Here is a 25,223-nt window from a genome sequence, read left to right as displayed (position 1 = left end):
TGGCCACCTCATGCGAAGAGTTGACTCATTGGAAAAGACTCTGATGCTGGGAGGGATTGGGGGCAGGAGGAGAAGGGGACAACAGAGGATGAGATGGCTGGATGGCATCACTGACTCGATGGATGTGAGTCTGAGTGAACTCCAGGAGTTGGTGATGGATAGGGAGGCCTGGCGTGCTGCGATTCATGGGGTTGCAAAGAGTTGGACACGACTGAGCGACTGATCTGATCTGATCTGTCTCTTCTCTTTGGATTGCCTCTGGATTTAGTTTTGGTTAATTATGAGTGATCCTACTTCTGGATATCATTTTTCTAAAATATTAGTTTTACTTGACTGTCAGGTCTTGGTTGCAGCATGTGGAATCTTTGATTATGGTGTACAGGTCTGGTAGTTGTGGCACGTGGGTTTAGTTGCCCCAAAGCATATGGGAACTTAGTTCCCCAACCAGGGATCTAACCCATGTCTCCTGCGTTGGAAGGTGGATTCTTAACCACTGGACCACCAGGGAAGTCCTAGACATCTTTTTTTCTTTCCTTCTCTATCCAGAGCCTACGTTTGGTACAGTTTAGAAAAACCTGTCTCTTTTCTGAAACTGGATCTCTTTTGTCCTCACTTTACTTTGTTTTCAGGGGACCATGGCAGACACCACATGTCAGAAATAAGAGTGGTCATTTTGTTGAGATTCAGACTAAGACACGAGGGATTGGGATCTTCCTGCTCTCTTGCACATGTTGACGCAGGAAAGTGCATGGTGCTTCCCTCTATCCTGTGTGACGGAAGCTGGTGGTCATGACTCTAGCAAGTGAGTCTGCTTGGTCCTCCATGGCCACTGAGACTCTAGTGTGGGTGGCTTTTAGAAAGAAATGCTTTATTTACACAGTTAGTGGGGTCACACAATATGATTTCCTCATTGGATCTACGCAAGTATAGATGTTTTACTTGTTTCTTTTTCTCTTGGAACATTGAAGATATCACTCCACTGTCCTTTGGTTTCCATTGCTGTTTCTGAGAAGTCAGCTGTTGGTCTAACTGAAGCTTTTTGCCAGAATCACTTTTTTTCCTCCCCTTCTGGCTGCTTTTAAGATTTTCCATTTGTCTTTGTATCAGGCACTCTCACTCTGGTGTGTCTAGATATGCATTTTTAATTTGTCTTGTTGAGGATTCTTTGTGCTTCTTAAATCTGTAGGTTGTTGTTTCTCATTAGTTCTCTTTGAAAATTGCCTTCACCCTGTTCTTGATACTGTCTTTTTGGAGCTTCAGTTTGGCTGTGACTAAATTCAAGCCTTCTCACTGTGTTTTCCACGTCTTGGCTTCTTCCCCTCCTTGCTCATCTTCTTACTGCTCTGCCCCACATTCTGGATAATTTCACTGCCCTTACCTTTCAGCTCACCCACCCTCTCTTTAGATTGACTGATCTGCTAATAAGCCTATCCATTGAACTTATACTTAAAAGATTTTTTTTTTCATTTCTACAGTTTTTTTTCCAAATCCTTCAGGCCTATTTATAGTTTTCTGTTCCTTGCATATGTTTTTAAAGTTTGTCTTAAATTTCTTTAAACATAGAAAGAAATTAGCAGGCAGTTGTTTTATAACCTGCCTGCTAATTTTAGCATCTTACATCTACATGGGTCTGTTTCTGGCTGATTCTTGCTTGTGGGACCTTTTAAGTTATTTTTAAATTGTGCCATTTTCCTAGGAAAGTTATTTGTGAGAGTTCTTTGAGGCTTAGGAAGAAGGTACATATCTCATGCCAGCAGAAACAGAAGGTAGATCTATTGTGGGAAGAACAGAGCCTTCTGAAACTGACTAGGAATGATTTGGAGTTAGTTTCACAGTCCTTATTTCTAAACCCTTTGGTCCACATTTTTTTAGAACTCAGTTTTTATTTCACTTTTAAAAAGAGCATGTGCTGCTTGTATTATGTGATCCATGCAATGAAACATGCTAATATTTTTTGCATAGTCACTTTAAGAAGGGATGAGAGAGACCACAAGTAGCCTCTTAGCAGTTCAAGTCAAATTTCTACTGCCAAGTGAATTTTGACATCAATTTTATGTTTTAAAAAAATGTTTTTAAATATTACATATGTTTATGTAAACATATATAGTTCTGCCAACTATACATCATTGAAGCTGAGTTTTTTTTAACTTAATTTGTTTTTTATTAGAGTATAGTTGATTTATAGTGTTGTGTTAGTTTCACTGAGGCTGTTTTTTAAAAAAATTATTTATTTAGTTAATTTTGGCTATGCTGGGTCTTCTTTGCTGTGTGGACGTTCTCTCTTTGTAGCAAGCTGGGGCTACTCTGTGCATGGGTTTCTCATTGTAATGGCTTCTCTTGTGGAGTGCAGGCTCTAGGACCCAAACGCTTCAGTAGTTGAGATGTGTGGGCTTATTAGTTATGGGACACAAGCTTCATTGTTCCATGGCATGTGGAATCTTCTTGGACTGGCAATCGAACCAATGTCCCCTGCATTGCAAGGCAGACTTTTAACTGCACCACCAGGGAAGCCTTGAGGCTGTTTTTAACGAAAGTTTCAAGGCTCTTTGAATTTTATAAAATTATGGGGAGGGTTTATGTGTGCAGCTTTAGTCATAATGCTCTCTCCCTTATGTGGTAGAGGTATTTGGGTACAGGTGAAAAACAGATCCCTTGTGCCCGATTGGTTTTGACCACACAGGCCAAGATGGAAGTGCTGTCCCGTGGTGGAGAGTGTGCTTATGTACTTCCTTGCCTCCTCCCTGACTTTACAGATGATATGCTGAGACTCGAGACTGATGGCCTAGGTTGCTGGAGGCACCTCTGAGAGGCCTACTTATGTCTAAGAACAGACTAAGTGTTTTTCTTTACATTTTGTAGCAGCATCAATTCTCAAGGCCTAAAGAACATTCCTGACCATTGGGATCGCTCAGCCCTGCCGGACACTGGCTTTAAGGTATGAGACTGGCACTGCCCTAGGCTGGGAGGAGGGTGTTCTTAGACACAGGTAAGCAGACCGTGCTGTGTCCTTTGCCACTGAGAGGTGAGTCCTAAGTTTGGTGTCTTTCAGATCTTGGGGCTTATTTACAGCTAAATGACTGCTCAGGAGGTGGCTGTGGCCTGAGGGGAGAAGGATGTATGGTGGAGGGAGGAAGATGAACTGGAAGTTTTCTAGGAAGGGCGTAATTATAAGCTGCTTAGCTGATAAAAGTTTTACTAAGAAGAAAAGGGAAAGAAGCCAGGAGAGGGTTCAGTGTGATGAGAGTCATCTAAAAGAAGAGTTGCAGTTGGGAAGTGGATACTAGGAACTTACTGGAAGACGAGAGAATGAAAACTCTGTTTAGCAGCTTGCAGTGGGCACTGTGCTGAGTTGGGTAAAGAACTCAGGCCAGGGTCTGATGATGCCAGGTGTAGGTGGAGGTTCTGGCCTCTGACCCGGCAAGCACTGTGCAGACTGGCTTTTCCAACTTGACAGCCCCTGCCTGGGAGATGCACAAAGCACACCCAGACACCAGCAGCCCCGGTAGGACGTTGGAGGGCTGGGCGACTGCAGATGCAGTACTTGGCCATCAGGGACCAGGCGGCTGTATTTCAGAGATCAAGGAAGGCCTCACTGGGTCCATACCTGGTGACGGCTGGCGCTTACACAGGAGAGGTTGGGGAGGAACATGCTGGTGGATGCGAAATGGATGAGGAAGGAACCCAAGACAGGACACAGGAAGTGTCTCGGGTGGAGGGCGTGCATAGATGTGGGGGCGCAGGAGAGGGAAGTCAGGCCCTGCTGTGGAGTGCCCTGAGGCTTGAGGGAGAGGGCATGGTGGCCTCCAGAGAGACTGGAGCAGGGAAACCAGAGTCAGATTGTAGGTTGCAGAGAGCCATGTATGTTCACACAGAGCCCTGATAATTCAGGGTCTGTGGGGGATGAGGTGGTGGTTATAAGGCTGCACTTGGGTGGAGGAAAGAATGATGCAGAGAGAATCCCCAGTGATCCTGGAACAGGGTCATTGAGCCCAGCCTCATGGACCTGAAAACAGGTAAGCTGGTTGGGGACCAGACAGCAGGATCAGGGATTTGTGTGTTGTCCCTCTGTGTGACAATCAGGGGCCTCTGTGGGCTCGTCAAGAGTACTTTCCTAGAGCCAGACGCTAGGGGAGGGGCGGGCTTCTCTGGGAGGGAGGGGTGCCCCTGGTCTCACTGAGCTCCTGAGCTGCTGTGTGCCATCCGCCAACCTGGCCTTTCCCTCAGCACGTGTCGTGCATGGCCTGTGGCATCACTGCCTGTGGCAGGGTTTGCCCCTTCTCTGCCAGACATGTGTGTTCCACATCCACTGGCACCAGCTCTGGGTCTCATAGACCCTGTAGTTGGCCCTGAGTGGGGTCGGGAGGAGAGCAGGGACCATGCTTGAACTCCTGGGGTGGTACTGACATAGCAATGCCTGCCTGTCCTTCAGGCTGGCTGGCTTTGCCAGGGAAAGGAGGGAAGTGACCACAGATTGCATACATCCGAGCCTGGAGAGATTGCCCCTTGGAGTTAAGGGGAGTGAGGAAAATGCTCCCCTTTACTCTTGAGACACAGAAAGATGTCTGTGTTTGCTTGTGGTTCTGGCATTCCATGAGCAGCCTTGGGAAGAGAGCTGTATTCTACACTTTGATGATAAGAGTAAAAATGTTTGCCTGTTATAGAGGATCACCGTCCCTTCATCCTCAGAAGAGTTTCAGAAGGTCTGGAGCCTCTTCACCAGTACAATGCCTCTCTACTCCATTCAGAAGATTGAACGGGTCCAGAACCCCGCCCTCTGGGAAATCTACCAGTGGTGTGTCCAGGGCTCGCTCTTGGTGGGCTGGTCCCTTGTTCCCTCAGACAGCTGCTTCCCAGACATGCCGGTGTGGCAGCGATAATCCGCCGCAGCAGCTGCTGCTTGCCCCAGGCTGCAGGGATCGGGAGCTGCGCCCCTCTTCTGTCCCCCCCTTCACTTGTACAACTCAGTGCCAGCATGTCCCTCCAGAGACAGGGTGGAGTAGGGGGTGGGTGCTGTGGCTTCCCCAGGGACAAAGCCAGCTCTTGCAATAGACACTCTGCCTCCCTGGAGATCAACAGGAGAGGGTCCATAGAAGCCACCCCTCACCCTGGGGAATGTAAAGCTATTGTCCTGGCAGCCAGAGGGCAGGGGCCTCCTTTTTGTGCCCAAGGGCTGGCATATCCCTGGGCACATGTCCGTGTGGGAATGAAATCCACAGCAGGTCCCCGTGGTGGGCCTGGGGTTCTGCTCCCCTTTCCCCACAAGAGGCTGGAGCAGGGTCATCTGTACTCTGGCCCGGTGATGAGATCAGGGAACTTAGAGGAGAGGGAGGAGGATGCCCCTGCTGTCCAGCATCTTCCAGCTCCCTTGGCTAGGCTCCAGGTGGGAGCAGGATACTGGGAAGAAGCAGCCTGCCTTCTAAGGGCTCGTCTGTCTGCTTTGGGGATTCAAGGAGCCGTGGAGGCCTGGAGCCCAGGAGGGAGGGCTTCTCTCTGCTCTCATCCAGGTCCTACTCTCAGCTTTCCAGGCTCCTGGCCCATGACTGGAGTCTCATGGCTCTTGGTCTCATGGCATGTCTAATAAGACATGTTTTCTTGGGTTGGGCAGCCTGTGTTTAGTGGCAAGTGCCCTCTGCCTCCAGCATACGTTCCCTTCATGATTCTAGGCAAAAAGAGCAGATGCAGAAGAGAAATGATGGGAAGATGGTGGACGAAAGGCAGCTGTTCCATGGCACCAGCACTGGTTTAGTTGACGCCATCTGCCAGCAGAACTTTGACTGGCGGGTCAGTGGTCTCCATGGTACTTCCTATGGCAAGGGTAAGCGCCCCTGCTGGCAGAATCATCTTGGCCTCACTGTCCAAGCCCCAGAAACCACCTTAAAACAAATTGACAGAGGGTGTGTGGGGAACCAGCATGGGTTGGACCAGTAGTTCAGACTTGGGGAGGACGGGCTGGGATGTGGGGGACCCAGATGTCAACACCTGACTCTCCCTCCCTGCCGTGTGCAGCCCCAGGCCTGACCCCCTGCTTAGGCTGGGGTTTGGCTTCCCTTGGAGATGGGCCTGCGTCCCTGTGGGGGAGTGGGAAGAGGAGACAGCGCCTCCTTCCCAGCCCCGAGTCAGGTCCCCACCTGTCCACGCTGTTACCTTAGAGTAAAAATCTGAACGCTCAGATACACTCAGGTAAACATGTCACTCTTGCTATAATGTGTTATCTGGTTTTGTCTCTTAGTTATTTTTAAACTTTATTTGAAAATAATTTCTAGCTCACAGGAAAGGTGCAAGAATAATATTTAAAAAACCCTCCCAAATGAATTTTACCAGTTCATCAGCTTTAACACTTCACATTGGATTTATCACCCTGTCTCTTATTTCTGAACCATTTGGAAGTAGGTGGCATGTATCATACCACTTTACCCTTAAACACCTCCTGAGAACAGGAACATTCTCCTCTCCTCTTCAGTGGCTGCTAAATTGAGAGAACCTCGTAGTGGTGTGATCTGTAGTCAGCAGCTTCTCGGCCAGGTCTGTGCGTTAGCTTCAGTCTGATGGCTGTGGGGTCAGAGTGCATGGGAGCCGGTGGTAGGTCGTAAATCTGAATGTGCAGGCAGCAGCTTCCAACTCAGATTCTCATCCATGAATCTATGTACTGGGCGGCGGGTGTCTGCAGCGTGTTCTGTGGGTGGGGTCTTGGTCTTTTTCCACACTAACCCTGCGAAGTTGGGGCACAGCCCCATTTTATGGCTCAGGAAGCTGACATTCTGGGGGAGGAAGTCAGTAGTGAGGGGCCCAGAGACCTTTAGAGTTGGAGTGACAGATCTTACTTGAAAGGAGTTTTCCATCTCAGAGTTTCATGATCCCTCTGAAGCCCTTCATGAGGAAGAAGCTGTAAAAACCGGGGGCGTAGGGAGGGTAGAGGCTGTAGGTCTTGCCCTGTTGGCAGGAGGTGGGCTCGCATTTTCCGGCCACAGGCTCACCCTGGTGTCCTTGCAGGGAGCTACTTTGCCCGGGACGCTGCGTACTCCCACCACTATAGCAAAACCGACAGCAACACCCACACCATGTTCTTGGCTCGGGTGCTGGTGGGCGAGTTTGTCCGAGGCAGCACCGCCTACGTCCGCCCCCCAATCAAGGAGGCCCAAGGCAACATCCTGTACGACAGCTGCGTGAACAGCATGTCGGAACCCTCCATCTTCGTGATCTTCGAGAAGCACCAGGCCTACCCGGAATACGTCATCCAGTACACCGCCTCCACCAAGCCCCCAGCCGCCACCCCCACCTTCTTCTCCTTGGCTTCTTTCTTCAGCGGCCGGCAGTGAGCACCCCGATGGTTTTATGCCTTTCTGGCTTATCTTACTTGAAATAGCTGTTTAGGGAAAGTTTTTTTTTTTTTAAAGAAAAAGAACTTTTAATGAACTGTTCGTTTAACATTGACTTGGTGATGAAGTTACGAAGATTCTTAATCTCTGGCTGATGATAATATTTTGACTTTTAAATCACTTTTGGACTGGCCAGTAATGATGGTAGGCGAATCCATTATTGCTTTTTACTTGGGTGTTTAAGTTTTATTTTTTACTCGTTGTTGACTTTGCTGCAGATTGGCATCAGGCACAGAGTTCCCAGACACTATTTTATGGATTAGTTTTAATTTGCAACAATTTCTGTCTCTTCAGTGGTTTGACATTTCAGGGTCTTTGTGGCACCTGGATTTGTTTTTGTCAGAATGACACAGTAGCCATTGGTACAGAAAGTCCTGGGTTGTGGGCCTGGCATGGCACAGTCATCGTGTCCGTTGCAGTGTGTCTAATCCGGGCAGCATTTCTGCTGCTTCTCCTGGGCTTCTGGCCTTGAAATTGGCCCATGTTAGACCAGTGGCTAGACCAGTTGTTAGACCAGTGGTTACTGAGTAGTGTCATTGAGTCCCTGTTGGTTTCCCTTAGTCGTGGCAGATGACAGGAATGAGTGGCTCCCCCAGGACCTGGCCTGGCGTGTGAATGCCTGTCCCTGCCTCTGCACAGAACACCCTCTGAATAAGGCTTTTATGTCCGCATGAGATCTGAATACCTGTGCTGCAGTGTCACAGCAGAGTCTGAGAATAAAAAAATTACTTATCTGACATGGGTGACAGCTGTGGTTCATTTTTCAGTGTCTGTTTATTGGGCGTCTGTAGGGTAAGTCACGTTTCTGGGTGTCAGGATAAAACAGAGCCCCTGTTTCTGGCCTCGAGGAGGGCTGTGCTTGGTTTTATCATGAAGGTGATAAGGCTGAAGCTTCACAGCCCCTCATTCACTGGGACTGCTTCTACAGCCCTCAGGGGAACCACTGCTTTGAAAGTTACATATTTGTTTCTTTTTCTTTCCCTCAACTCAGATTTCAAGCCCCACAAAACCCACATCCACTATTGTACACTGTGTTCTGGACATGGAGTGGATGTTCTGTGTCTGCTGCACACACAGCGGTTGGTAGGGTCTCTGGGGGTGAAGGGGCTGGCAGGATGGCTCCACCTCTTGAGGCCCTCCACCCACTCCTGGGTGGCTATGCCTGCTGGCCTCGGTTCAGTCCTCAGCAAGGTGTCTTCCCTTCCCCTGCACCCTTCCTTTCCATCCCCCAGCCTACTGATACAGTGTGTCCAGTTTCCACATGATGCCTCTGCCTGCGGTTCTCAGATCTGAGACTGCTAGGAGCTGAGTGGTGGGAAGCAGCAGGAGTGGCTTCGTTGGGGGAATGGGTGAGGAGAACAGCAGGAGGTGATCAAATGCTCCAGAAAAGTCAAGTGAACTGTGGAGTCTGCCAAGGCCTCTACCCTTGCTGACCTTTGAGAAAGCGCATTGCCACCTACCTGGACTGGACATTGAGGAAAGGGCTGGGGTCCATGAAGCTGGATTGTGGGTGGGAGTGGAGGGCAGCTATTCCTGCGGGCATGGGAGGGGAGTCGGCATTGTGATGGGAAGAAGTCAAAAAGACCTCTCAGAATTCCCATGCAAAGAGGTAGTGGGATGCAGAGCATGCGTATGTGTGTGTGAGACAGAGAGACTGACAACAAATAGTCATGAGGCTGGCAGCTTATATTCTAAGAGGCCAGACAGAGAAGGGAACTCTGCAGACGGGGCACTTTGGGGGAAGCATGGGGTGCTGGGGGTGGGAGACAGGAAGAAAAAACAGCAGAAGCTGAAATCACAGCGGTGGACACCGGGAGGCTCTCCTGCAACAGCCTGCACTTCCTACTGGAGGCTCAGCCTCGGTACCACATCCTTGCAGATTCTTGCTCTGTTACCTATACAGCATCAGCCCTATGATGCTGCTCAGGTGTTGCACAGAGGAGGGGGCTGTGATCTAGGTTAGCGTCCTCATTTTATATATGAGGAAAAGGCACAGAGGCAGATCTGAGATTCAGTTTGCGAGTGTTTGTTACATTTGAACTTCTCAGCAACACAATAATTACTGTTAATAACTTCAGCTCTGAATTTTGATTCTTTGATCAAAATAATGATAGGATGGGGACCTCCCTGGTGGTTCAGTGGTTAAGAATCTGCCTGCCAATGCAAGGGCCACGGGTTTGATCCCTGATCCAGGAAGATCCCACATGCCTCTGAGCAACTAAGCCTGCGTGTCGTAACTACTGAGCCTGTGCTCTGGAACAAGAGAAGCCCATGTGCTGCAATGACGAGTAACTCCCCACTCACTGCAACTAAAGAAAGCCCACAGCACACACAGCTACAAAGACCTAGCATAGCCAGAAACAGAAAATTATAATGCTCTTTTTAAAATTTTGGAGTATAGTTGCAGAGGAGCCAGAGATCAAATTGCCAACATCTGTTAGATCACAGGAAAAGCAAGAGAGTTCCAGAAAAACATCAAACATCTATTGACTATGCTAAAGTCTTTGACTGTGTGGATCACAACAAACTGGATAACTCTTAAAGAGATGGGAATGCCAGACCACTTGAATCTGCCTCCTGAGAAATTTGTATGCAGGTCAGGAAGCAACAGTTAGAACTGGACATGGAACAACAGACTGGTTCCAAATTGGGAAAGGAGTATGTCAAGGCTATATATTGTTACCCTGCTTATTTAACTTATATGCATAGTACATCATGTGAAATGCTGGGCTGGAGGAAGCACAAGCTGGAATCAAGATTGCCGGGAGAAATATCAATAACCTCAGATGTGCAGATGACACACCCTTATGGCAGAAAGCAAAGAGGAATTAAAGAGCCTCTTGATGAAGGTGAAAGAAGAGTGAAAAAGCTGGCTTAAAACTCAACATTAAAAAAATCTAAGATCATGGCATCTGGTCCCATCACTTCATGGCAAATAGATGGGGGAAAATGGAAAGAAACAGTGGCAGACTTTTATTTTTTTGGGTTCCAAAATGACTGCAGATGGTGACTGCAGCCATGAAATTAAAAGACGCTCCTTGGAAGAAAAGCTATGACAAACCTAGACGGCATATTAAAAAGCAGAGACGTGACTTTGCCAGCAAAGGTCTGTATAGTCAAAGCTATGGTTTTTCCAGTAGTCATGTATGGATGTGAGAGTTGGACCATAAAGAAAGCTAAGCACTGAAGAATTGATGCTTTTGAACCGTGATGTTGGAGAAGACTCTTGAGAGTCCCTTGGACTGCAAGGAGATCCAAACAGTCCATCCTAAAGGAAATCAGTCCTAAATATTCATTGGAAGGACTGATGCTGAAGCTCTAGTACTTTGGCCACCTGATGCAAAAAGACCCTGATGCTGGGAAAGATTGAGGGCAGGAGGAGAAGGGGATGACAGAGGATGAGATGGTTGGATGGCATCACTGACTCAATGGGCATGAGTTTGAGCAAGCTCCAGGAGATGGTGAAGGACAGAGAAGCCTGGTGTGCTTCAGTCCATGGGGTCACAAAGAGTCAGACACAACTGAGTGACTGATCAGCAACAGTAGTTGCTTTACAATGTTGTGTTAGTTTCTACTGTACAGCAAAATTAATCAGCTATATATATACATATAACCTCTCCCTTTTTAGCTTCCTTCCCATTCAGGTCACCACAGAGCATTAAGATAGGATGTACTTTAAAAGAGAAAGTACATTTTGGCCTCTTACCACTTTTCTGTGCATTGAAACTTAGAATGTTGGTAGTACTCTACCTAGAAAAATCAAAGCATAATAAAGCTCTTGAACCACTTTTAAAGTTGAGCTTCTGGTCAACATTATTCTCTTAAGTTAAACATCACAATGCAGCAGACACTGAAAAGATCCCCATACTTGGGCCATCAGGACCTCTTGAGCATCTGTGGGTCCCCTACCCTATAGATGCCTTCCATCCGGAGGCCAGAATTTCTTCCAAAACCCCAAGTTCTCAGTCATTTTGTCCAAATTATGTTTTAACTCATTTAGTACCAATCCTTTATTGAGAGGAGGATCTGTTTTTTAAATACCATTAGCAAAGTCAAAACTAAGTGCAATACACATTTATTAAGCATTTAGAAAATGTTACATAAATGACCACTTTTATATTCATAGGCCTGGCATGCTTTCAACTGCTTCGGTGGTGTTTTAACAAAAATCCACATTTCCACACAAGGATTTTCTTTGGATGAGAAGGTGGTGTCAGCGGGAGATGATTCTGATGTAGACGCCATTTTTTGGACCTAGGGCAGATTTGGATTCTAGCTGCAGTGGTACCTAAAATAGAGGAAATTAAGATATCTGTCAGAATTAACCCTATTGACAAGAAAGTTCCCTGGGAATGGGCCTGAGGCAGGTTGTGGGAATTGGGCTGAGGGAGGGCAGCGCTGAGACTGAGCAAAGTGGCCTCCCCAGGGGGACTCTGAGAGGTCGCAGATCCTCTTGGTGTCTTGGGCCTGGTTTTGGACAGGGACTCACCCCTTTCCTATGTTAATAACGTCCGGCAGAGGAAAGTGAAAGTGAAAGTTGCTCAGTTGTGTCTGACTCATTGCAACCCCATGGACTGTAGCCTGCCAGGCTCCTCTGTCCATGGAATTCTCCAGGCCAGAATACTGGAGTGGATAGCCATTCCTTTCTCCAGGGGATCTTCCCAACCTAGGGATTGAAGCTAGGTATCGCACCTTGCAGGTGAATTCTTTACCACCTGAGCCACCAGGGAGGTTCCAAAATACTGGAGTGGGTAGCCTGTACCTCCTCAGGGAATTTTCCTGACCTAGGAATCAAACAGGGGTCTCCGCCATTGCAGGTGGATTCTTTACCAGCTGAGCTACCAGGGAATCTCGCAGAGGAGGGGTCCCCCAGTTATCCTTCTAACAAGTCTGCTTGTAAGGTGGGAGCAGAGCACTGCAGATGAAAACATACAGGTTCAGAGAGGCCACCTGACCTGCCCAAGGGCACAAAGTGCAAAGTGGTGAAGAAACCCCAGACCTTCCTCATCTCCTCTCATCTCTCACCCTGGCACCCAGCCAGAAACTGAATAGGACCCCCTCTCCCTTTCTCAGGGGCTTGGGGAGAGGTCCCTGCTGAAAGTCCGCTGCCATTCAGAAGGCTTTCCTTATATCCAATTTAGGAAAGATGGATGGTGGGATGGAGATTAGGAAGAAAAGCCACAGAATTACTCGAGAAAGGGTATCCTCTATAGCCGCCTGTGAAAGGACTGTTCGTGGCTACCATGGGACCTCCAAGGAGAGAAGTGCCACCAGGCCTTACTGCTGGGGGCAGGCAGGCTTTCCGATCGATGTCTTTGAGTCCTGATGGAAGACCAGTTACAGGCTCAAGAAAAAAGACGGTCTAGACTTGTCCTATCCCCTGTGGCAGCCACTAGTGAAAGTGGGTACTGAGTGCTTGAAGTGTGGTTAATGCAAATGAAGGGCTGAATTTTTAATTGTATTGATTTATTACTAACATCGGAGAAGGCAATGGCACCCCACTCCGGTACTCTTGCCTGGAAAATCCCATGGATGGAGGAGCCTGGTAGGCTGTAGTCCATGGGGTCGCTAAGAGTCGGACACGACTGAGCGACTTCCCTTTCACTTATCACTTTCATGCATTGGAGAAGGAAATGGCAACCCACTCCAGTGTTCTTGCCTGGAGAATCCCAGGGACAGGGGAGCCTGGTGGGCTGCCGTCTATGGGGTCGCACAGAGTCGGACACGACTGAAGCGACTTAGCAGCAGCAGCAGCATTACTAACATAAATAGCCACGTGTGGCTAGTGGCTGTAATACCAGACAGTGCAAGTATGCAGCACACTTGAAACAGGACTTCAAAAAAAGTAACGGTCTGTTGTGGCTGGCAAAGTCGTCAGGGAGGGCTTCCTGGAGGAACTGGGGTGGGGCTAGGAATGGGAGACACCCAGTGAGCAGGACTTCTCAGGGGCTACTTTGGGGTCTGAGGGAACACCAATCTGGATTCAGAGGATGGGATTAGACTGGGGGTGGGGAAGGGGGAGGGATGGCATTCCGGAAAGGGAAGAGGCCTGAGCAGGCAGGTGGTGCGACGGGTGGAAGGCTCTTGGAGTGGGAAGTTGGGGTGCGGTGGGTACCCCTGCGCCCGGAGCAGCGGGCGGGGCTCACCTGCGTCTCGGGACAGGCTTCGAACCGGAACTTGCGCAGGATGTGGAGCAGCGTCAGCTTGAGCTCCAGAAGCCCCAGCCGCACCCCGAGGCAGCTCCGGGGGCCCGCCCCGAACGGCAGGGACGTGTAGGGCCGCCGGCGTTGTTGCGCCTCGGCCGTGAACCTGCAGGGCAGCATGGTCAGGGTGGGCCCGGAACACCGCTGCCCTACACAGGGCTTCACGCTCCTCCTACCAGGCAGATGGGGCCTCAACCCTCCAACCCCCTGCGCCCTGCGCCCCGCCCCCCAGGGTCTGCAGGATCGTTTTCTGCTGGACCCGTCAGTCCTCAAGGCTCCGGAGCAGGTGGCCACCCTTCCACATGCTTCAGTCCAGGCTCCGCTCCTCCTGTCCTGCCAAGCCCTCCAGGCACTGTTGAATTCAAAGAATCACCGGGAACATCAACTTTGCCCTCTCTGCCTCTCCTTATGAATTCACTGCGTGGTTAATGTGCCCGCAGACTCACTAGAATCCAGGATGAAGGTCTCCAAGAAACCACAGCCCTAGCTTCACCTATGGCTCCAGTTTCCCCAGCAGCCAGAAGGTGACCCTAGCCGGCGGGCATCCACTTCCTAAGCAGAGTCCCTGGGCACCAGCCCCTTCTGACGGCCTTGTCCTACCAGTTTGTCTCTTGATGCCATGATGGGAGCTGTCTCCCTGCCCACATTTGCCGTTCTGGTTGAAGAACGCAACTTGAACCTCTGGGGGTGGCAGTATTTGACTCACTGGAAGCTCTTCTTCAGCTCCAAATGACAGCATTTGCCATACGTGTTCCATGACAGTAACGCTAGGTGACAACCACTATTTTGTAATAGTGGCCAGCTCACTTATTACTGCCTCTGGATCTCCTGGGCCCAAGAATCTTTGACCCACTTTTCACGTTAAGGCACTTTTTGTTTTCAAGTGAAGTCATTCAGTTGTGTCTGACTCCTTGCGACCCCATGGACTGTAGCCTGCTAGGCTCCTTTGTCCATGGAGTTCTCCAGGCAAGGATACTGGAGTGGATTGCCATTTCCTTCTCCAGGGGATCTTCCCAACCCAGAGATCGAACTCGGGTCTCCTGCACTGTGGGCGGGACTCTTTACTGCCTAAGCCACCAGGGAAGCCCTTTTTGTTTCAAGGCCATTTGTTTTCAAAGGTGATGCTATAAACCCTGCAGCTGCTGTTTATGTGTCTGGATCTCTACTGTAATTCCAGGAGCTGCTGAGCAGCACAGTGTTACTTATTTGGGTCCTACTGCCATTGTTTCCCAGGGACCGGGGTTGTAGAGTCAGGGCTGCATTAACAGGAAGATGGAGCCACTAATGGTGGAAACACAGCTGCCAGCTGGCCAGCCCCTCACTTGCCAGATCAACCAGGAGGCGGCACGCATCCTCTCTCATGAGGAGGAAGTGCAGATGCCTGCTCAGACATTTTAAATTGGGAGTCTGGAAATGAAATTTAGACAATGGACCAAATCCATGTGGGGACGGAAGCGGGTATTCAGGTCTACCATGTTAGCATAGCCAGGCTTCATGAATTCCTGAAGAAATTGTTAATACTCTTGTTTTGGAACAGGCATTCATTTTTTAAAAAAGGAAGTGATATCCTGCTACATCGTAACGTGTTTCTGAAAGGTGTCCTGTTTCTTGGTGTGAACAAACAGTGGACACCCACCTCAAAGTGCCTTGTTACTTGCATGCAGTGCTGTGGAAATGGCTAAACCTCTGGATCGTGTTTTGATCTCTTCAAAAATGGTACACTTAGTTCCTTTAGAAATTATGCCTCAAAAACTTCTCTCTGATTGCCGCAGCTTTGGACTTTGGGGGCACTTTACTAAATCTCTGTCTCCTGGCAGCTGCCTCCAATCCTCACACTCACTTCCCCCACCAGCCCTCTTGAAAGGGCAGTACTCACCTCTCGGGGTTGAAGTTCTCGGGGTTCGGCCAGTGCTCGGGGTCGTAGTGCAGAGCGCCCACGGCCGTCTCCAGCACAGCGCCTGCGGGGATGCGCTGGCCCAGCACCTCGCAGTCCTGTGCCGCCACCCGCGTGAACCTGTGGGGACACACGGGTCACCCCCGCCTCGAGGCAGAGACGAGACGAGATGGAGAACCCGGGGGGCGGCTGTGCTGGGGCTCAGGTCTGCAGTGTGGGAGGGGGCTGGCGGATGGGAGGTCCAGCCTTCTTCCTGGGGTGACCCGGACAGGGACCAACCCCACCCCTGCTTTGGCTATTAACCCTACGTTGCTCTGGACCCTGGGGTCTCTAGGTTCATCCATCCCTTCCTTCAGCCTGAAGAACCTGTCTTATGCCTGGTGTTGGGGTGCACGAGGGTCTTGGTATTGGAAGCCGTGCAGGGATTGTCCCCCGGCCACCATGCTTTCTTCTTCCCATTCCCATCGGGGCCACACCCTTGCTTTACCTACAGGAAATTTGGGTTTGCACATTTCTTCCCCTTCATTGTCTGTGTGGCTATGGAGAACTTTTACTGGAGAGGAAAGCATCTTGATCAGATTGTTTCTTTTACCAAATGACAATGGTTTAATACCATTTACGTCTTATTTGAAAAGGCTAGACCATATGTGTCTGCCTATGAACATAATGTTTACGGAAGAATACCTAAACTTCTACCATGACCTCCTGTAAGGGGTGGGTGGCACTAGGGCGGAGGATGGTGGGCGACCGGGGTGGGGGGCCAACTTTTTCTTTGGATCCTTCTGTATTTCTTCATTCTTTTTTTAAGTATAAGCAATTTTATTTTGGTAACATGAATAATTACTTTAAAAATTAAAAATAATTTATGCTGGCTTTTACTTCAGGTTGCAGAACTAGGTTTCCCTAAATATCTCAGAGGAGATAAAGTTATTACACAAATCACTGTTGTACCCCGTTCCTGCTTATAAAAGAAATTAAGAGTAACTCGTGGCTCCTTGCTGCATTTGTCACTCTGTTATCCTGCTGCTAAGTCGCTTCAGTTGTGTCTGACTCTGTGCGACCCCATAGACGGCAGCCACGAGGCTCCCCCGTCCCTGGGATTCTCCAGGCAAGAGCACTGGAGTGGGTTGCCATTGCCTTCTCCAAAGCAGGAAAGTGAAAAGTGAAAGTGAAGTCGCTGAGTCTTATCCGACTCTTAGCGACCCCATGGACTGCGGCCCACCAGGCTCCTCCATCCATGGGATTTTCCAGGCAAGAGTACTAGAGTGGGGTGCCATTGCCTTCTCCGATCTGGCTAGACTAGGCCGCATTTTTTGTTTGTTCAGTTGCTAGGTCATGTCCAACTCTGTGACCCCAAGAACTGCAGCACACCAGGCTTCCCTGTCCTTTCCTGTCTCCCAGAGTTTGCTCAAACTCATGTCCATTGAGTCAGTGATGCCATCCAACCATCTCAACCATCTCGTCCTCTGTTGTCCTCTTTTCCTCCTGCCCTCAATCTCTCCCAGCATCAGGGTCTTTCCCAATGAGTCAACTCTTTGCATCAGGTGGCCAAAATATTGGTGCTGCATACCAGGCCAGATTCTGCTGAATTATACTGCATAGATTCCTGGATCAACATTAATAATTCTTCAAAGAGAATTGTTACATTTTCCACAAAGGCAATTTTGAGGGTTTATTTTTTAGGAATAAGGGTATCAGTCAAATGTGTCAGTGCTTGGGAAAAGTCAAGCGTTTTTCTGAGATGAAAATAATAAAGTAAAATAGAATTAAAAAGCAAAATTCTATGTTCACCCCCAAATCCTATGCCTGGGCTAAAGCAAATGGGCCTCTTGTCTGCCTCTCTCACTTCTGTTGTTTGATGACAGAAGTCAACAGAATGATGGGGTTTAAACCACCAGTGGAGTAGGTCCGGAGGAAGGGAGACCAGGGCTTGCCTGAGACTGGAGCCGCACTGGGTGGAGGCCATTCAACTCAAATGCTTCTTGCTCTTTACTTCACACCTTGCACGACACCCTGCCTGCAGGGGTACGTGTTTCCACGTCTGCTGTCTCACTGATCCTCCCCACACTTCTGGAGTAGGCAGAGCGGGTGTCGTGTGCCCTCCAAAGGCACAGAAGCCCAGGACAGCCTGGAACTTAACCAGGATCACACAGTAAACTGTTGGCAGGACCGAGACTGTTTTGACTTTCTGTCCAGACTGGCTCTGTCATTAGGGAAACCTGTATCTATTGTTTCTATATAGTGGGAATTTTAACAAATCCATCTAGATACTCTGGGTTCTGTCCTGCCCTCAGGTGAGATCGCAGCATCCTGGTTCCCCAGAACCATGCCTTCACTGACTTCCTTTTGCACTTTGCTTCTTATAAAGGATCAGGATGAGAATTGCCTGCAGAATTTTGGTGCTGAGGAGACTGTGGACTTTGTCGCTCAACATGTCATCTATGCAAGGTCTCATGTGATGAAGGCTTGATTGGCTTTAGATCCAGGAAATGATGTGTCTTTGATCAGTTTCTACACTTTCCTCCCAATAGAGAACAGGATGGTTCAACTCAACCAGTTTTCCTCTCTCCTGGGAGCCTCAGCCACCAAGCCTGACCCCAATTGTCACCATCTCTGGCGTCCCATCAAGGATTCTTTCCTTTGAACAGTCTTTGATCTGTTATATCACTGAATGTCTTATTTTGAATTTCATGTGTATAGCAGCTGCCCACAGTTCCCTTGGAAGGAAGCTGGTATAAATCATTAAAAAACGAAAACAAAAACAAAAAATAGACCGGATGACAGTTTGCTCTGAGGCTCCCAAGGATGTAAGGTAAGGCCTGTGAAATTGGGTCTTTTATTTTGTTTGGCCACTCAGCATGCAGACTGTTAGTTTCCCAACAAGGGGTCGAACCTGTGCCCCCTGCAGTGGAATCGCAGTCTTAACCACTGGACCACCAGGGAAGTCCCGGGATCAGGTCTTAATACTGGTGTCAGCAGAGCAACGAGGCGAGCCCTGGCGTGCCTGTCTGCTCCTGGATCAGGAGACTGAAAGCATGTGTTCTTGAGAAGGATGTGATCTGACTCACACCCTGGGAATTCTCTCTTGGCTCTGGGTCTGAACGTTTTGCACAACATCTACAATCACACTCGCTAGGATATTTTCGGTTTGGGATGTAATTTTGAGATACCTTCACATCATCCACATTTTCTCTTTTTAAAATGGCAAAAGTTACCTCCATATGGTTTATGTGGTACAATGCTTCCTAGAGATGCAGAGTAGAATTTCTAAGTTACATGCTTTGGGTTGCCTCTGTTCCTAGAGCCTGAGCTCTGGCAACGGTTCACTCTCTGAGGGTCTAGAGACCGAAGTTAAGACCCTGTGCTCCATGGGCCACCTCTGAAACTCAGGGTAGTCCTCAGTTAGATCCATTCAGCTTGCCTTCATTGATGAAGCTTGCTTTAATTGTTGCTACACAACAGCCTGCCCGTACTGTAAAGACCAGGCAGCTTCAACAGTAAGATGTTTTTCCAAGTTGTTTTTTTTTTCAGGAACTTGGAGACAGCTGTGTCTAGTTGGAGCTTGAGCCTGTTAAGACTGGTAAAGACCGCTGACGCTCCAACTGGGCATGTGCAAGTGGCTTCTTGCTGACCTTTTGACCTCAGAGGGCTCAAAACTACCTTTTGTTTTGACGCTAAGGCCGCCATATTCTGAACTTGCTTCCCGTGGAGACACCTATAGCTTCCTTGCACCTGCTTAGAACTACAATTGCCTCACCTTTTTCTCATCTCCCATCATTACCTTTCCCCGTGCTCCTCAGCTGCCGCTTTATCCCATGAATACCTGGGCCACTTGAAGTGGGGGAGGCAGCCTGGAGATTTGTTCTGTCTCCACGCTTGGCTGCCTTGTGAACGTGTCTGTCCTCTGCTGCAAACCTCAGCATCTCAGCGCTTGGCTTACTGTGCTTGGGGTGAATGAGCCTGGAATTTGGTAGCATCTCATTTAGGGGGAATTTGAAAGAAGCAGAAGACCTGATTCCTGCTCTCAAGGCATTTACAGGTTGGTGTGGCTGGATGCACTTTGGTGAAATGTTGCAGAGCAGTTGAAAAGTGTCCAAAAATATAATATGAGGTAGAGTCAGTGTGCAGAGTGCTGTGGTGGGGAGAGAGCCAGTGGGGAACAGGAGGCTGGCTGAGTCAGACCTCCTGGAGCACTAAGTTCTGGGTGGGAGCTCTGAGGATGGGGTGAGGTGTGGATCGTTGGAGAGAATGAAGGAGCATTCCAGGCCTTGGATGCTCCCCTCTGGACTGTCAACTCCAAAGGCAGATGCTTTATCTGTTTTGGCTGATTTCCCAGCACATGGCATAAAGTAGATGCTTAATAAGTAGCTGGTGAATGAACAGGCCAGGGAAAGAGCAAAAGTCATCTGAGGCTAGGAGGCCAAAGAGATTGGCTTGGGTTGGGGAGGAAGGTTGTGTTAAGAAAACAGCAATGACGCTTTGAAAAGATAGTTAACATATAGGAATATAGGCCAGACATTTACTTCCATGGTGACCGTATGTCCAGCATGGTGTCCAGTGCCCCCGGAGATGACCCCCAATACTCAGACCTTCCCCTCCAGGAGCTTGGGTCCAGCATTCTTCACAACACAGGTGGTGACAGACTGAAGACCTGGGGTGCAGGCTTACCTGAAAGCCGGTGGGTACATCCTCAAGGTCTCTTTAATCACCATGTCCAAGTAGGGCAGACCTTCCTGGAGGCTGCAGTACTCAGGGGCCAGCTGATGGAGGGGTGGTAACAAAGGAGGAATGCTGAGTTAGATCGAGTCACACAGCTTTCAGTCTTTCCCACTAACTTTAGAGCAGCTTCAGTGCTCGCAAACGCTTACATGGAAACCCCACAAGATGAAACATGATCCCATCCAAATGGCATTAGATTAGCACTCCGCAGAACAGTCTACATATTCTATTACGCTGGTTTCACGGTGCTGCGTGTTACTGAAGACCAGCAGGCCTGGGACTGCGGGGCCTCTGGGTGTCAGATGTATGTTATAAAACAACGGCGGCGGCTGCCCTGCTAGCAATTATGAGAGCGGATGGTGTGGCAGGCTACGTATTGTACACACTCCCTTATGATAAAAAATTATTTTTCATATCAGGATATAGGGAAGTCATTCTGGCTTTATACATGAGTTCACTTGAATTTTACGCTAACTAAAGTAGCCCCTTTGTGGCCTGTCAAACATACACTGTACAACTACTTCAATTATTAAAGAAACCAGCACATTGACTGGGAGTAAAGAATGTCTGTGTTAAAAATAAAGATTAAATGCCTTTCTTCCTGGGAAGCCAACGCTGGTTCTCCTTTGATGATAAGACTCCCTTCCCAGGTGCCAAGGCCATGTTGACTTGCTATGTATGCGCTGGTCTTTTTTTTTTTTGAAACCTTGAAGAAATGTAACCCTGACTTGTTTAATGTTCTTTGTTCTGATGAGATATAAAACTGGGCTGAAAACCCTACTTCTCCAGAGCAATTTCTCAGAATAATCTGGGAAGTGGGCTTCTGGACTGGTTTGGCTCAAATAAAACTCTTTTCTATTCTTATTAGTGATCATTTATTGATTATTTTTGTCAACACTTGTCCTCTAGCAAATCTCAGGGAGGTTACCACAGGGTAGTAATGGGCACATCATGAAGTTAAAAGACAAATAGTAAAACAGCAAAACAAAAACAACTGCTGTGTCTAAAAAGGATCAATGGTAACAAAAACTTGAAAAGAAAGATAATGCTAAGTCACGTCCGACTCTTGACTCTTCTGACCTATGGACTGTAGCCTGCCGGGCTCCTCTGTCCTTGGGATTTTCCAAGCCAGAATATGGGAGTGGGTTGCCATTTCCTTCTCCAGATGATCTTCCCAACCCAGGAATTGAACCCAGGTCTCCAGCATTGCTGGCAGCCAACTGAGCTATGCGGGAAGCCCCAAAACTCCAAGAGCAACAGTAAATCAGTAAGAAAAGAAACTCATCAGAAAAGTGGTCAAGAGAAATGAAGAGGCAACAAGTATGAGTTGCCTTGATGAAAAATACAAATTGATAGCATGAGATTCGGTTTTCACTCATCAGGTTATAAAAAGCTGGAAAATATTGATTAGGGCAAAGATGTGGAGAAGCACAATTCCAGCACCCAGGGTTGGGGAACCCTAACATCCCCTGGATGATTTCCATGGGGTGACACTGTCATTCTCTGCCGTCACCCCGTGATGCGAGGAATGGGTGACAGTGAATTGGTGGGATGTTGAGAAGCTAGGTGTGGGCACCCCTGTGGGTGGGATGAGTTAGGGCAGGGTTACAGGAGTTTGTTAGCTGCTCTGCTAATTGGAGGATATCCGCCCCCCACCTCCCCATTTCTCCCATCCTGTCTGTCCGCTCCCTACAGCGCTTGAGTTAAATTACCTGCTTGATGACAGTCTCATCTTTTTAAATCAGTTGCGGGCATGCTCAGTAGCTAAACTGTGTCCAACTCTGGTCAGACTCTTTGTGACCCCATGGACTGTAGCCCACCAGGCTCCTCTATCCATGGGAATACTGGACTGGGTTACCATTTCCTCCTCCAGGGGATCTTCCTGACACAGGGATCAAACCCACATATCCCATGCCTCCTGCATTGGCAGGTGGGTTCTTTACCACTAGTGCCACCTGGGAAGTCATAAATCAGTTAACGATGTTCAAAGAGAAGTCCTCAATTTGGGAGGACTTTTCTTCTCCTCCTCCTCTTTGGCTTGCTTCTGACTTCTCCTCTCAGGACAGCAGGGGGCAGCACTTGAGGCCATTCTGCAGGCCCCATCTTACCCCTGGGAGCTGCTCACAAGCCTGCAGCTGCCACCTTGCATGGGATCTAAACCAGTGATTGTAAGACAGAACTCCCTGGATCAGCAACATCAGGGTTGCCTTAGAAACATCTGTCCTTGGGTAGCATCACGCATCAGGACAGAACCAAAACTCTAAGGTAAGGCCAATAGGCTGTCCCCATGAGAGAGGGGACCACGCTGGCAGGAGCAAATGCGTAAGCACTAAATGCTTAGTGTGTGAGGGGCAGACAGGCAGAGTGGAGAGTGATGAGCCAGAACATGTGGAATTCTGAAGTCCATGGTAAATACCTTAGCTAATCTGTTAGAGTATCGCTGTTCAATATAAGGTAGCCATTAGTGCATAAAATACTGCTGAGTGAAAAATGTTCCTGGTGGCTGAGATGGTAAAGAATCTGTCTGCAACAAGGGAGACCCGAGTTGGATCCCTGGGTCGGGAAGATCCCCTGGAGAAGAGAATAGCAAACCACTCCAGTATTCTTGCCTGGAGAATTCCATGGACAGAGGAGCCTGGCGGGCTACAGTCCACAGGATCACAAAGAGTTGAACACGACTGAGTGACCAACATACACACACACACACACAAAGTCAAGTTGCTGAAAACACGTGCAGCCTAATGTTTACAAATTTGAAAGGCAAAAATGAAAACAGTTGGCTTTCCCAACATTCTCCGTCTTCGTTTCTGGGAACTGTTTATTTAGAAGGTTATCTCCTGACCCCACAATCCCACCTCCATCCCAGGCCACCAGGGCCGGGCCGATAAACACACGACTGGAGAGAGGGGCTCTAATGCTTGGGGTTTAATGCTCTGTGGTTGTCAAGGGGAGATTCTTCTTTAAAAAAAAAAAAATTTTTTTTAATTGTATTTGTCACAATACTGTTTCTATTTTATATTTTGATTTTTTTTTTTTTTTTTGGCTGTTGAGGCATGTGGGATCTTAGCTTCCAGACCAGAGATGGAACCCACACCCCCTGCATTGCATGGTGAAGTCTTAACCCTGGACTGCCAGGGGAGTCCCCTGTGGAGAATCTTAATCGTCATATCTTTGAATTTGTGTTTAGGGAGCAGAGTCTGAGGGGATACTGGAGTGAGCAACGGGGCTTGGAGCCTCACCCATGAGGGCTCCTACCTTGGCTTCTTCCCCAGGGCGGGTTCTCAGCTGTCTGCTCTCCTGCCCCTGGTGCCCTGGGCCCAGCCTGGCCACCCCTCTCTGGTTTCCCTTTGACCACCATTGCCCTCCATTCCTCAGGGGCTTAGGCTCAGGTGTGGAGAAGGTAGGCATGGGGTGCATTCACCCTGAAGCATCTTGGAGTGGGCATGGTGTTGGCCATCTCTGCTCTGGGCAGGCAGCACTGTGGCTGTGTGCTGCCCTGGGCAAGCCTCTGCCCACTCCTGGTCTAATACTGCATGTTTCCTGGCACAGAAGTTTAAAGATCTTTGGGGAGTGACAGCCTACTGTGGGTTTGGGGGCTGGATCTGGGAAGGGGGACACCTGGCTCATCTTCCCTAGACCCTGCCCTGGGGTCTAGGGGTGCCATCCTGTAGGTGGGCTTGGTGGCTGGAGGAGGGGCAGAGACCCCAGGCTCCTGACTCTCCCAACTCATCCTGTGCCCCCACACTCTGGGGGAACCTGGCGCACCCCCTCATCTTCCTTCCAATCTTGAGGAGTTTGGTTTGTCTTTATCTCTTCTGGCCCATGAGTCACAAAATACTAGTTATGTAATTTCAGTGGTTCTGCATGTGAGTTAAATGCTCTGATATTACCATTTAAAAGTGGCATTGCATGATCCAGAGATGAGTGGTAAAATTCACACTGATAATTTAAAATTTAGAGTTTTCTTTACTTAGACTGGTGTTAAATAGAAAATAAAACACACTGTGATAATTTGAGAGATGGGAGAAGAAAGGAAGAGCCTTTCTATGTACTGTTAATGGCACTTTCCCTTGCTTTTTTCCATTTGGCATCAGGTTGGACAAATTACATAGTCAGCCCTGCAGGCCACAGTTGATTGGCTCATGAGTGGGGCTCTGACCTGAAAGTGTCAGCCTGGACTTTTAAAGGACCTAGGCAGAGGAAAAAGGAGTTTTTCTCCAGCAGCTGGAAGCTGAACACAGGTGAGTCATGATCTGTTGGTGGCCATGTACTGCCATGCGGATTAATAAACAGTAAGCACGTTTGCCGTGAGAAAGCAGCAATGAATTAGATGTGCGGAGAACCAGAGGCAAAGGACAGGATCCATTTCCTTGTGTCCTGTTTGCCATCTGCTCCTGGCAAGGAGCCCTGCGGGTGGCGTCTCAGTACCCTTCCAGCAAGTTCTCATTTTTGACCTAACTTAGTGACAGCCAAATTCTATTATCTGCAACGAAAGGAGTCTTAACAAATGCAGACATGTAAAAAGCCAGAACATAACAGTGGTACTGTTCACCCAAATGTAGAACTATATCTCAAAAAAGAAAAGGAAACCAGATCTAAGAGTAGCATCCCTAGCAAGTCCATGGTATTGGTTCCTCAAACAAAAGTGTCTGGCCGGAAGCTGTCAGCACTTGGAAGGGACTTTTTAAGATAGACCAAGGGTAATTTGTATTGTGAGGTCAAGTCTTCATTTATTCTTTTCCCCGATGAGCTTTTTTTTTAAAAAAATCACTACTTCTTAGCTTTGGGCTCAAGATGCATACCAACATCAGTGTGTTGGCCCAGCAGTTCTTGACATGCTTGAACATTAGACGCAGCCAGGGGGTTTTTAGTATATAAGGATGCTTGATCCCTGGCCCCTCAGGGATTTGACTGTTGGTTCAGGGTGGGGCCTGGATGCTGGTTTTGTGCAGCCAAGGTGGTGAGACTGCTGCAGACTATCTGTCTGACCTGCCCCAGTGATCTTTTCTGCATGGATGTATGGATGTGGTT

The 25,223-nt window shown here is 48.6% G+C and overlaps 2 protein-coding genes across 3 annotated transcripts in view; one reads left to right on the top strand and one right to left on the bottom strand.

Moving 5' to 3' along the window:
* Window positions 1-8,116, top strand: part of PARP12 (poly (ADP-ribose) polymerase family, member 12) — a 46,272-nt gene extending 38,156 nt beyond the window's left edge. Inside the window, exons 10-13 of the mRNA XM_010855023.1 lie at window positions 2,860-2,935; window positions 4,662-4,792; window positions 5,664-5,815; window positions 6,991-8,116. Coding sequence (XP_010853325.1) covers window positions 2,860-2,935; window positions 4,662-4,792; window positions 5,664-5,815; window positions 6,991-7,316 — 685 coding nt within the window. The 3' untranslated portion in view covers window positions 7,317-8,116. The remainder of the gene's footprint in view (window positions 1-2,859; window positions 2,936-4,661; window positions 4,793-5,663; window positions 5,816-6,990) is intronic.
* A 3,239-nt stretch (window positions 8,117-11,355) lies between these two features.
* Window positions 11,356-25,223, bottom strand: part of TBXAS1 (thromboxane A synthase 1 (platelet)) — a 173,616-nt gene continuing 159,748 nt past the window's right edge. Inside the window, exons 11-14 of one of the 2 annotated variants that reach the window (XM_010854945.1) lie at window positions 20,142-20,233; window positions 15,456-15,593; window positions 13,523-13,685; window positions 11,356-11,664 (exon numbers count right to left, since the gene is read on the bottom strand). In XM_010854945.1, the coding sequence (XP_010853247.1) occupies window positions 11,590-11,664; window positions 13,523-13,685; window positions 15,456-15,593; window positions 20,142-20,233 (468 nt within the window). In that variant the 3' untranslated portion in view covers window positions 11,356-11,589. The remainder of the gene's footprint in view (window positions 11,665-13,522; window positions 13,686-15,455; window positions 15,594-20,141; window positions 20,234-25,223) is intronic. The other variant, XM_010854946.1, reaches the window with a different exon arrangement.

The sequence above is a fragment of the Bison bison genome, unplaced genomic scaffold (genome assembly GCF_000754665.1).
Source record: "Bison bison bison isolate TAMUID 2011002044 unplaced genomic scaffold, Bison_UMD1.0 scf7180017864352, whole genome shotgun sequence".
Lineage (NCBI taxonomy): Eukaryota > Metazoa > Chordata > Mammalia > Artiodactyla > Bovidae > Bison > Bison bison.
This window is presented reverse-complemented; position numbering and strand designations above follow the sequence as displayed.